This window comes from Emiliania huxleyi (genome assembly GCF_000372725.1).
Source record: "Emiliania huxleyi CCMP1516 chromosome Unknown EMIHUscaffold_177, whole genome shotgun sequence".
In the NCBI taxonomy this organism is placed as follows: domain Eukaryota; phylum Haptophyta; order Isochrysidales; family Noelaerhabdaceae; genus Emiliania; species Emiliania huxleyi.
In genome coordinates, this window is record NW_005200814.1 from 22,302 (window position 1) to 34,007 (window position 11,706).

Below are 11,706 nucleotides of genomic sequence, written 5' to 3' on the forward strand. Positions count from 1 at the left end.
GATAAAGAGAGGAACCGCATTGCGTTCGAAGCGACGCAGAACTGAGCGGATCCATCACAACAAGGAAGTTGAGATGAGGCGGACGACGCAAAACGAAGTTCTCCGTAGACCGCGCGGACAGCGCGCTCCGTTTGCAGACCGCCCTGGCGGACTCGTTTACACTTCCAAGCTCAAGCCAGGCGCCGCAGGCCATATAAAGAGGAGCGCAGATTAAAATGGCGCCGCAGGCTCCCCCCGGGCCGTCCGCGCACAGACCACAGTAACCCTTTTTAAAAAACATCTATCACACACCACTAGGGTGTGGGGGAGCTCCGATCTCCCCACCTCCAATCCTCTCCCATCCACCAGCGTCGTCATCTTAGGCCGGGGATCCAGTCAGATCTCCGATCTCCATCTTCAATCTCCAATCTCCAACGTCGTCATCTTAGGCCGGATTCAGTCCGATCTCCGATCTCCATCTCCAATCTCCAATCTCCAATCTCGATTCGGGGGCCCGGGGGAGGAGGGGGGGCGGCTCAAACCTTTCAAGGAGATGCGCTGTGGATTCATTCACACTGACCATCTCTCGTCTCCAATCTCTACTTGGCCACTGTCGCCGCCGGCAGCAATCTACGACCTCCATTTTCAATCTTCGATCTCACATCTGGGGCGGATGGCTGGGCGCTAGGATCTACATATAAATTCTGCATTCTCCATCTCCCGTCTCCACATTTTGGCCCGTGTTGCTGCTCAGAGCGATCTGCAAGGACCACAAATCTCAATCTTCGATCTTTAGTCTTAAATGGGGAACCGGACAGGAGGGATCTACTGGCGAGACTTGGGCGTGTCCGTGTGAGAGATCCGCGCGGATCTCCAGTGGCTTAATCTACTATCTCTACCCCAACGATCTCCTGGTTCGGCTTGCGTAGAGATTTCCATTACTCACATCAGAAACAGAATGACCAGCAATCGGCGACAACTCGGTTATCTCCCCGCCGCCCCGTGCCGCCTGGGCGCTGGGGCGTGGTGGGGCGCGGCTGCCTCCTGCCTGGCGCCCCTGCGCACCGCCAGGATTCGCGCGGCGGAACATGGTGTTGAGTGCGCACAGATACGTTTGCGCGGACGACAAACAACAAGACACCCTCGCTGCCGATGTCTGACCAGCGCCCGCTCGCGCCTCTGACTTCAGACAGGGGGAACGCATCTAGCGACGAATCCGCCGACCCCACCGCTCCTGGACCGCTGCATGGGTGCTGGAGCAGCGCGCCGCACGGTTAGTAGCCGCCGCCTCCGCCGCCGGCCGGCTTGGGCGCGCCGCAGCGGAAGCAAGCGCTCTTCGAGGCAAACACGTTCGAGTTGCAGGACGGGCAGGTCCAGTCGCCGGGCCGCGTGTCCCCCCCTCCTCCTCCGCCTCCGCCTCCTCCGTACCTAGAGCAAGGGTCGCCGAGGTCAGGCTCGCGAGGGTCGGAGACCGGCGACGCGACCCGCCGCCGCCGCACCCGCCGCCGCCGTACCCTCCATACCCCCCGAACCCGCCGCCGCCGCCAGCAGCGCTGGCCGGCTTCGGCGTGTTGCACTTGAAGCACGCGCTCTTCGACGCAAACACGTTCCCCCCGCACCCAGGGCAAGTCCAGTCGCCGGGACGCACCTCGCCGCCGCCGCCAAAGCCCCCGCCGCCGCCGCCGCCGAAGCCCCCGTAGCCGCCGCCGCCGTACGGAGGGGGGGCGCCATAGCCGCCGCCGCCATAGGGCGGGGGCGGCGCGCCGTAGCCGTAGCCGCCGCCGCCGTACCCGCCCATGCCGCCCCCCATCCCCGCCGGCTTTGGCGCGTTGCAGCGGAAGCAGGCATTCTTCGAGGCGAAGACGTTGACGCCGCACGAGGTGCAGGTCCAATCGCCCGGCCGCGTGTCTCCGCCGCCCATCCCATACCCGCCGCCCATCCCGCCGCCCATCCCTCCGTACCCGTACCCGCCGCCCGTCCCCGGCTTGGGCGTGTTGCAGCGGAAGCAGCTCGTCTTGGACGCAAACACGTTCGAGCTGCAGGAGGGGCAGGTCCAGTCCCCGGGCCGCACGTCGCCGCCGCCCATGCCGCCGCCGCCAATCGGCGCGCTGCCGCCCGAGGTGCCCGGCTTGGCCGTGCCGCAGCGGAAGCAGTTCATCTTGGACGCAAAGACATTCGAGTTGCAGGACGGGCACGCCCAATCTCCGGGGCGCACGTCGCCGCCCCCGCCGCCGCCCATGGCGCCCATGCCGCCCATGCCGCCGCCGAAGCTCCCCTCGCCGCTGCCCTCGCCGCCCGCGCTGCGGCCGTAGCCATCCCTGCCGGGCGAGCGCGAGCGCGAGCGCGAGCGATCACGGCCGTCGGCCGGCTCGCGGTCCCCGTGGCCGCGAGCCTCGGCGTGCTCGCGGTCGCTCGACGCGGGGGGCGGCTCGCCTGGCGGCAATGGGGGTGGCTCCACTGGCAGCGGCGCGGTCTCCACCACACTCATGCTGCTTGCAAAAGTTTTTTTTTTTGGGCCTCCAAGCGTTAAAAACGATGGTGGAGTGCTCTCTACTGCCGCGGCGCCCCCTGTCGGTTCGGAGGCGCCCGGCGGCCGCGCGCTTGGTGCCGACGTCGACCGGCTGCTCTCGCGGCGCCGAGACGTGCCGCCGCTTCGGTCACGTCTCGCGCGCTGCGAGGTGTCTTTTGGCATGTGAGCGCTTGCCAAAGACGCCAGCAAGCTCGCCTTCCTTGCCTGCGGCCGCGGGCAGGTGGATGGCTGGGCGGGCGGCCGGCGGGGCCTGGTGGCTGTGCTCTCCTTGTGGCGGGGCGCGCGGTCCCGTGGAGGTTTGTATGGAGAAGTATAAACAAACCACAGAACACAACTTTTAACCTCCGCCGCGAAACGGCAAACACGCGGCGTATGAGGGCCGACGGCTCGCAGCTCTCTGTCACGAGCGACGGCAGCTCTTTCGTCGGCGCGGGCTTGGACGACACGACAGTGGAGGAGTTTGAAGACCTCGTGTTTGAGCTGCTCGACCCCGGTGGCACGGGTGTCAGTGCCACCACGCTGGTGAGGGCCTTGCAGGGCTGCGCTGTGCTCCCCAGCAAGAGGATTGCCGAGCTCGCGAGTGAGACGATGGTGTCCTCCTCCGCCGCCGCCGCCGACCTCGCCACCTTTCGCGGTTGCGTCGAGAGAATCGTCGAGGCGGCGGCGGCAGCGGCGCGGCAGTCCGCCGGCCACCGTCCTGCCGGCAAGGCGGAGGTGCTACTTGGAGTCCTTGGCTTTGTGCGGAGAGACGCCGCCGAATTTGGCGAGTTCAGACTGGCGGCTCGCGCCCAGGCGCTGGGCGATGCCATCAACCAGCGCGAGGAGTATAGCCGCCGGCAGGCGATGGACGAGCGGCACCAGGCAGAGGTGGAGCGGGCGAGGGAGGCGCAGCTCGAGCAGACCATCGCCTTCAATCGTACTTGGGAGGCGAACATGTGCGAGTTTGAGCAGCGGGCGCTCGAGGTGGAGGAGGAGCTGCGGGTGAAGCACAGCGACGAGGTGAGCAGTCCGCCGGCGCCGCCGCGGGGCTTCAAGTGCTCTCGCGAACTCCTCGCGCTCAAGCGGTCGGTGGCTGTGCTGGCGAAGATGGGCAAGTACGAGGAGGCGGAGCGGGCCAAGAAGAAGGCAGATCGGCTGGAGGCGATCGAGCTGACGAGGATGGACCGCAGGCAGGGCGAGGAGGCGGCCGCGAGGGAGGCGCGGCTCCGACACATCCAGCAACAGCAGGTGGACGGGCTGCGGAGGCGCGTCGATCGCGGGCGGACGGAGCACAAGGAGCACTGGCGGCAGGGCGCGGAGCGGCTGCGGCAGTCGCACCGCAACTCGATGGCCGACCTCTGCGCGCGGCACACCCTCGAGCGATCCCGCGCCGAGATTGCGATCAAGCTCGAGATTGGGGCGAGCCGTGCGAGGAGCCGCCGCAGGAGCTTTGCCGACGCGGCGCCGCGGGTGGACACGGGGCAGCCGCCGAGGCCAAAGGCGCGGAGCCCGTGAGGGGGGGGAGGGGGGGGGGGGGGGGGTTGCGGTTAATATATGGCGCGAACAATATCTAGTCACCCGGATAGCTCCCCGGCGATTCGGCCCGCGTCGCGGGGGCGCGGCGACGGCCCGCACAACAAGGTCTGTCGTTTGTGTTTTCTGTGAACAGCGACTCGGAGTGGCGTGCGATTCGAAAAGGTCCAGAATCGATGAACTCTCCTACCTACTCCCGCCTCGTCTGCGGCGGCGCGGCGCCGGCGGTGGCGCCGGCACGGGCGTTGATGCTGCCGATGCTGTTTCTGCTGTTTGTCCCGCCCATTCTCGCCCAGCCGGTCCCCCAGATACTTCGGATCTCGGCACTCACTCCACCGCCGCCGCCAGCGCCGCCAGAGCCACCAGAGCCGCTGCCTCCTCCGTCGCCACCCCCCAAACCGCCGCCGCCGCCGCCACCGGCACCGCCGCCGACGCCTCCGCCGCCTTCGCCGAGCCCACCAAAAGTCCCGGTGCCACCCGCGCCGCCGCCCACACCGCCACAGCTGCCGGCGCCGCCGCAGCCGCCGCCGTCGCCGTCGCCGCAGCCACCGTCGCCCCGGAGGCCGCCGCCGCCGTCGCCGCCGCCACCACCATCGCCGCCGCCCCCACCGCCGCCATCGCCGCCGCCACCCGCCCCGCCGCCCCCACCGCCGCCATCGCCGCCGCCACCCGCCCCGCCGCCGCTGCTGCCGCCATCTGCGCCGCCGCCGCCGCTGTCGCCGCCGTCGTCACCACCGCCACAAGCCCCCCCCCCTCCGTCGCGACCGCCCGACTACCCGGGTGCGCCCCGCTCGCCCCCGCCTCTGCCGCCGTCGCCTAGGTCTCCCCCTTCCTTGCCGCCGCCTACGCCGCAGCCGCCCTCGCCCAGCCACCCGCCCTCGCCGCCAGTCTCGCCGCCGCCCTCTCCGCCGCCATCGCCACCCAGCTCACCGCCTCCTTCCCCGCCTCCGTCGCCATCGCTGCCTCCGTCGCCGCAGCCTCCGCCCTTGCCGTCGGCTCCTCCGTCGTCACCGCCGGCACTGCCGCCGCCGCCGCCGTCGCCGCCACCGCGTGCCCCGCCGCCGCCGTCGCCTCCGCCGCCAGCGCCGCCAGGCTCACCACCGCCGCCCTCGCCGCCGCCGGCGCCGTCCAGGCCTCCGCCACCGCTCCCGCCGCCCTCGCCCCCTCCCTGGCCGCGGGTGCCGTCCTCGTGGAGCCTCGCAGGGCGCGACACGTTCGAGTCGTGTGGCACAGACCTCTGGGACGTCTGCTCCGACGGCTGGTCCTCGGACGCATTCTTCAGCAGCGGCGGCTGCCGTTCGGCCGCACACCGCCGCGGTGGGCAGCTGAGCCTTCTCGGACCCGTCTCTCTCGAGCCTGTAGGCGGGTTTCGGCCGAGCACTACAACGTGCGGCGACTTGGGCCGCGTGCTCGGAGGATACCGCTCGGCGGGCGCCGGTGTCTCGGTCGCCTTTCCAGCGCTGCGGGACGGGGCGAGGGAGGCTGGACGCAGCGCTGACGTGCCGCATATGCGATTGTCCCCCCACACAGGTGCGCAAGACGTTTGAGCTGTTGCCGCACACGGTGCTGCGTCTGGAGCTCGAATTTGTGAAGATCGACTCTTGGGACCGGGAGAAGGCCTTCATCGAGGTGGACGGGGTGCGCGTCTGGGAGCAGATCTTCCTGTACTGGGAGGGCGACAGGAACCATTGCGGCGACGCGAGGCGACAAGCGCCTTGGGATAGCTGTAGCGGGTCGCCTAGTCACCAGTGGCTCTGGAGGCGAGGGCAGGCCCTGAGGGGGAGGGGGGTGAGCAGCCGCGTGCAGCTGCCTCTCACTTCTCACGCCTGCCCATCGACCAACCCCGCCCAACCTTGCTCCAGCCCCGCCCCCCGCCCCCGCTCTTGTAGGTTCCCGGAGATGGCGCCTCTTCCTCTCTCGCTGATCGCGGCGTGCGCCGGTCTGGACGCCGGGACCGACTAGGGACGCTCTGGCTGTAGGTCCAGCCCGTCGACATCACCCTCGCCCACCGCCGCTCGACCGCAACGGTCCGCATCGGCTCCTCCCTCTCGCACACCGCCAAGTACGAGTCGTGGGGCGTTCGCAACGTCCGCCTCTCGGTCCGTTTGCCCGAGCCACCGTTGCCGCCGCCGCCGCCGCTTCCGCTTCCGCCCCCCTCCTCGCCCGCGCCGCCAAGCCTGCCCTCGCCACCCTCGCCACCTCCTTCGCCTCCGCCGCCATCGGCGCCACCACAGCCGCCGCCGTCGCTTCCGCCGCCGCCGCTGCCACCACCACCGTTGCCGCCGCCTTCGCCGCCGCTGCATCCGCCTCCGCCGCCGTTGCATCCGCCGTTGTTTCCGCGATATACGCAACCTCCGCTTCCTCCACCGCGGTCGCCGCCGGCGCGGCCGCCGCCGCCCCTCCCGCCGTCCGTCCCGCAGAGGGTCTGGATCTTCGTCCCTGCCGGCGGCCCTCGGGTAGCGACGGCACATCCGCCACCACCGCCTCCCTTGCCGCCGCCCCCTCTCTTGCCGCCGCCGCCGCCGCCGCCGCTTCCGCCGCCGCCGCCGCTTCCGCCGCCGCCGCCGCTTCCGCCGCCGCCGCCGCCGCCGCTCGTCCCGTTCGTCCAGCTCGTCGAGCTTGGCAGCCTGAGCAGCCTGAGCAGCCTGAGCCTGCCTGCCAGTCTCCCGCTCGACGAGCGCACCGCCCTGCTGGCTCTCGTCGCTGGCGCGGGCCTCGTTGGCCTCCTTCTCTACCGCAGGCACTCGTCCCTTCAGCCGTCCACCACCCGCTGGCAGAGCATGGTCGAGGCGGACATGGTCGAGGAGGACGAGGTCGCGCCTCCGCCGGCAGCGAAGCGAGGGGCTCCTCACTACGACGACAACGACCCATTCGCGCTGCCGCTGGCACGGCCGGACGAGCGGTCGCAGCAGGGGCGGTCGCGCCGGGCTTCGGCGGCCGACCTGACTGGCCAGCCGGTGATATACGAGTGGGAGTCGGGAGGAGGCGAGCTCACCGCAAGCACTCTCATCCGCCCCGAGGCCGGCGGCAAGGTCACGCAGGAGCCGACAGGCGACGACGGCCTCCCCATCGTCCCCTTCAACGCCATGGCCATTCCGCGGGGCCCGCCGCGCGGGTTGAGCGCAGGCGACGGGCTGCCGGAGGTCCCTTTCGAAGGATGGCGCACAGGCGGCCCTCGCGCTGCAGGATCCGGAGGGCCACACAAGTACTCCCTCTGAGAGGCACCTACCTGATTGGTTCCGCGCCCCGAGGGTTAGGGGCGGCACGGACGGACGCGGCAGCGAGATGGCAGCAAGCAAGCGCGTGCGCAAGCATCCCCGCGAACGGACGGACGGGGTGGTCGCTGCCATTAATTAGCACATGCTCATGCAAACCACGCCGATACGGACGGATACCGTGTACACGGACCTCCCTCTAGAATCTTAAAAGCCGTGCCAAGTGCCAACCGTGTCTCGTGTCTGTCGCTTCCCTACGACCTAACGTACCGGGGACAAAGACAAAGACAGCAACACCCAACACTATCACAGAGCCGTATGTGACACTAAAAAATAGATAGAGAGACAGAATACTAGACCCTAGACCCTATAGAGAGCAGAGTGAGATCTGAGAGTCCAGAGACGGGAGACACGGAGTCGGAGTAAGCAAACGGAGTACGGAGAGTGCCCACAGAGCCCCCAGCCAGCCCCCCCCGGCCCCGCCCCGCGCACGACCTAGAGCTAGACGAACGAGCACATCTTCTCGGTTCACACGTTCACAGGTGGCATAATTAGAATTCAATCATTGTTATCACATAAATCACATTATTCAGCTGATTTTTGCAGCAAAAACAAGAGGAAAAGCATCTGACTGCTGGCCAAGGCGGCCCAAATAAATAAGTAAGTAAGACGCGGCCCTCCGTATACGCGATTGCTCGCCGACCGACGCGCAGCATGATGACGAGCCCACGGTCCACCGATACATCGGGCCGTTTGCGAGCATACAAATGACGAGATTCGCAATCAAGAGACACCTTGCAGCGCATACAATTGTATCGGAAACGATGACTTGCCAGAGTGGATCGACACATCGCCGCCGCCGTCACCGGGCTCATCGGCTTCCGAGTCGCCCAAGCGACAGCGAATGGCAATCGATGGACGCCGCTTCTGGAGCAACTCAGTTAATCGCGACATGCTGCGCGTTGCGCGCGGGCAGAGCTATGCCGGCAACATGATCTGCCTCGCACCCGGTCTTCACGTCTCCAAATTTTCGCGCGGGCAGAGCTTAGGCGATCCGTCCGATTCGGAGAACGAGGGCGAGGGCGAGGAGGAGGCGGAGGCGGAGGAGGAGGCGGAGGCGGAGGACGAGGACGAGGACGAGGACGAGGACGAGGACGAGGACAGCGACAGCGGCGACAAACCCCTCACGCTAAAGGTCAACCTCACGACGGAGGTGGAGAGGGAGGTGGACCTCTTCTTGGAGTCGGAGAGGAGGAGCAGTTCACCTTCGAGGAGTTCTACTGCACGCTGCCCCCGTGGGCGCGCGGCCGGCAGAAGGAGGTGCTGGCCGCGCTCAAGCGGCTCGTCAACGGCTACACAGTGTGTCGCCGGCGAAGCTAATCATGGACGACGACGACGACCAGAGCGTGGACATGGACGAGCTCGTGTTCCGACCCAATCCTGAGCGCGGTCTCGAGCTCAGCAACTCGGACGACGTCACGAGGAGTGATTAGACGGGGAGAGGTCGCTTGGTGTCTCTAGTATTTCGAGATGCTAATTTATTCACAGCTGCGGCGAGCGTCGGTGTGCGGTGTGACCCTCGAGCCAACCCGACCGACCCCCCCCTCGGTCTGCGCTCCGACCGACCGGACCCCCCCTGCGGTTTGCGGTCTTCCGCGGCCGCCGACCGGACCCCCCCTGCGGTCGGTCGGTCTGCGCTGGGCGCTCAAACCGCGAACTCGGCCTGCTCACTACAAGATGACGCTCGTATGAGAGAGAAGCAGAAGGCCTCTAGGGGCCTAGAGAACACACACCCCTCTCCCTTTTCTCCCATTCAGCTAACAGTACTACACTGAAAAACAGTCAACGGCCTCGAACGACAACTAGGAGGACACGTCCGTCCCCACACATGTGTGTACAAAACATGAAGTGCCGAGGTGATGCTCCCCGATGGCCGCATTGCGCGGCTCCCGCGCCAGCTGACCTGCCTGGCCGTTCCACGCCTGCGAGTTCCGGCCAACAGCTGGTATGCGACCCCGCCATCTCCTTCACGTCGTCGCCTCTGCCACCAGCAGTCGCCGTCTTTGCCAACAACCCAAAGGTGACGCCTGGCACCGTGCGACGCGTGGCGGCGCAACTCTGCTGTGCGGGGCGACAGCCATGCACGCCATCGGCGAATGACTGCGCTGCGGTGCTGCTAAATCATGGCTGCCTGCGCGATGCTGTCTTTGAGCACTTCCCTCGTGTCCTCTGGTTCTCACGCCGGATGCCCTTTACAAGCGACGATGTGACCTGGTCCCGCGCCATCAACGGCGCGAAAGCGATCCGCGAGGCAATCCGTGGCGCGTTGCCTCGTCCCCCACTGGACCTCTTCCTAATCTCTAACGGACCGAGCTGGATCACGCACAAACGAGGCCACGCCCAGAAGATCCAAGACGCCGCTATTCGCCCACCCACTACACGAACGAACGCTCTGCTTTCCGGGGAAAACTTGGAGCTGCACTCCTGTAGGCGCACGCTACGGGCCCTACGACTTTCGAGAGGACACCTGGCGAATAAAGAGGGCGGCAAGGGCGCTACGTGCGCTCTTCTTTGGTCACAACTACTCCGTCCTGACCGAGCGTGGGCTGAAGGGAGCTCTGGGCCTCAGTCGCCTCTCGCCAAGTGCGAAGCTGCCGCTGGGTGAAGACGGTCAGCCAATGCATGGGGTCAACCTCTCCATGTCGACTGGCTTCCTTGCCTCCGTTGCGCTGTTGACGCTCAAGCCCTTCTCGCCCGAGCAGGTTCGCGGCCTCTTCCCGGTCGGCTTTACGCGGCACCTCCGCACCAACGCGGATGGCACGGCGCCTGGCGAGTGGCCGAGGCATCCCTACCGTGTCGAGAGGGAGTACATGCGCTGCCTCGGCCGACTCAATACGACGTTTGAATCGACATAGCCAAGCGTGAGGTATTTTCTTCTCAATAACAAGGTCTGGTGTTTGGCATTGGGTTTGTTTCGTGCCAGCACGCCGGTCACATCTTCTTTCGGGACGGGCGTAACTTCCCGATCGATCGGCGACGGGGCGACGGCCTTCGCCAGACATGAGCTCCGAGAAAAAATGTGACGGTTCCGCGGCGGCAGCTTTCCTGGCCGCGATGGCAACTGGCACGGTCGGTGCTGTCGCCACCAAGACAATGTTCATGGTCCACGCTGTTGGGAGCACTGGTGAGATGGAGCCGTTCACCCCTCCGCTGTACTTTACGCTGGTGATGTTTGTTGGCATGGCGCTCGCACTCCCTTGGCACTTTTGGGAGAGCCGTGGCAGCGAAGAGCCTGGGCCCAGCCTCGGGCTGATCGCGCTGCTGTGCGTGCCGGCGCTGCTTGACATGATTGGCACCGCAATCCTCATGCTCGGCCTCCTGCTGATCCCTCTTTCGGTCAACAACCTCCTGCGCGGCTCAATCATCATTTTCGTGGCTGGAGCGAAGCAGTTTGTGCTGGGCGACCAGCTGACAAAGCCGATGTGGGCGGGCGTCGGCGTGATCACAATCGCAATCACAGTCATCGGTGTGGCTGCAGTTGGCAACGGGGGCGGCGGCGCCGGCTCGGGCGATGCCTCAGGCCTCTTGGCGGGGGTGGCGCTGACGATCGTCGCCACCCTCGTCTCGGCCGTCCAATTCGTGGCGGAGGAGAAGCTCATGTCCAGCCTTTCGGCTCCTCCTATGCTCCTCGTGGGGATGGAGGGCCTCTGCGGCACCGTCCTGACTCTCTTTGTCGCCTACCCGATCTACTACTACATCCCCGGCGCCGACCACGGCCACTTTGAGGACCCGTGGAACACGATCGCGAAGCTGGGCAACTCGACACCCGCCGTGCTGCTCTCCCTCGCCGCCATGCTCTCCACCTTCCTCTTCAACGTGTTCTCGATGCTCGTGACGCACAAGCTCTCGTCTGTTTGGAAGGCCATCTTGCAGAACATCAGGCCGGCCAGCATCTGGCTGACGCAGCTCGCGCTCTACTACTACGTCACTGACGGCGCGTTTGGAGAGGCCTGGCTCGGGCTCGCCTCCTGGGTGCAGCTGGCCGGAATGCTGATGCTCCTCCTGGGCATGGCGGTGTACAATGGCAACATCACTCTGCCGGGGTGTGCCGACGACACCGTAATGTCGCCCATGACCGACGACGCAAAGGTCAGGGCGAGCACGGCCGACGCAGACACGAGGCCGATCATCAGCCGCGCCTCCGTCCGGCAGAGCGGGCTCTCGAAGAGCCTGCTCCCGAAGTGAGTGAGTGGGCGGCACCGTCGGGACCCGGTCGGACAAATGATGTGATGATGCGTGCGCGCGGGCCTTCTAGGCCCGCGGGTAGTCTCCCCCCATCCCCAGGGCCTCCAGGGCTCGCACCTCAACCTCTCACAGACCAGCGCATAGCGCCATAGGACGTATTTTCTTCTCATAACAAGGGTACAAGGCTGTGAAGAGCGGAGTGTGTCCAGGGAGTGCCTGATCACG

General features: G+C 66.7%; 3 protein-coding genes across 3 annotated transcripts; 1 reads left to right on the forward strand and 2 right to left on the reverse strand.

The window, feature by feature from the left end:
* Positions 1-1,253: 1,253 nt before the first annotated feature.
* EMIHUDRAFT_231934 (hypothetical protein) lies at positions 1,254-2,671 on the reverse strand (the record flags this gene model as incomplete). The annotated part of the gene is made up of 3 exons (XM_005783726.1): positions 1,254-1,407; positions 1,695-2,015; positions 2,598-2,671. The coding sequence occupies 3 exons, from the start codon at positions 2,669-2,671 to the stop codon at positions 1,254-1,256; spliced, it is 549 nt and encodes a 182-aa protein (XP_005783783.1).
* Positions 2,672-4,194: 1,523 nt separating this feature from the next.
* Positions 4,195-4,734, reverse strand: EMIHUDRAFT_365016 (hypothetical protein). The gene has a single exon (XM_005783727.1). The coding sequence runs from the start codon at positions 4,715-4,717 to the stop codon at positions 4,349-4,351; it is 369 nt and encodes a 122-aa protein (XP_005783784.1). The 5' UTR covers positions 4,718-4,734; the 3' UTR covers positions 4,195-4,348.
* Positions 4,735-10,296: 5,562 nt separating this feature from the next.
* On the forward strand, positions 10,297-11,481 carry EMIHUDRAFT_231937 (hypothetical protein; the record flags this gene model as incomplete). Its single annotated transcript, XM_005783728.1, has 1 exon — positions 10,297-11,481. One exon carries the CDS (start codon positions 10,297-10,299, stop codon positions 11,479-11,481), a length of 1,185 nt encoding a protein of 394 aa, XP_005783785.1.
* Positions 11,482-11,706: the final 225 nt, after the last annotated feature.

Coding starts and splice junctions, on each gene's coding strand:
- EMIHUDRAFT_365016 (XM_005783727.1), bottom strand. CDS start 4,717: ATGGCGGCAGCAGCGGCGGCGGGGCGGGTGGCGGCGGCGATGGCGGCG.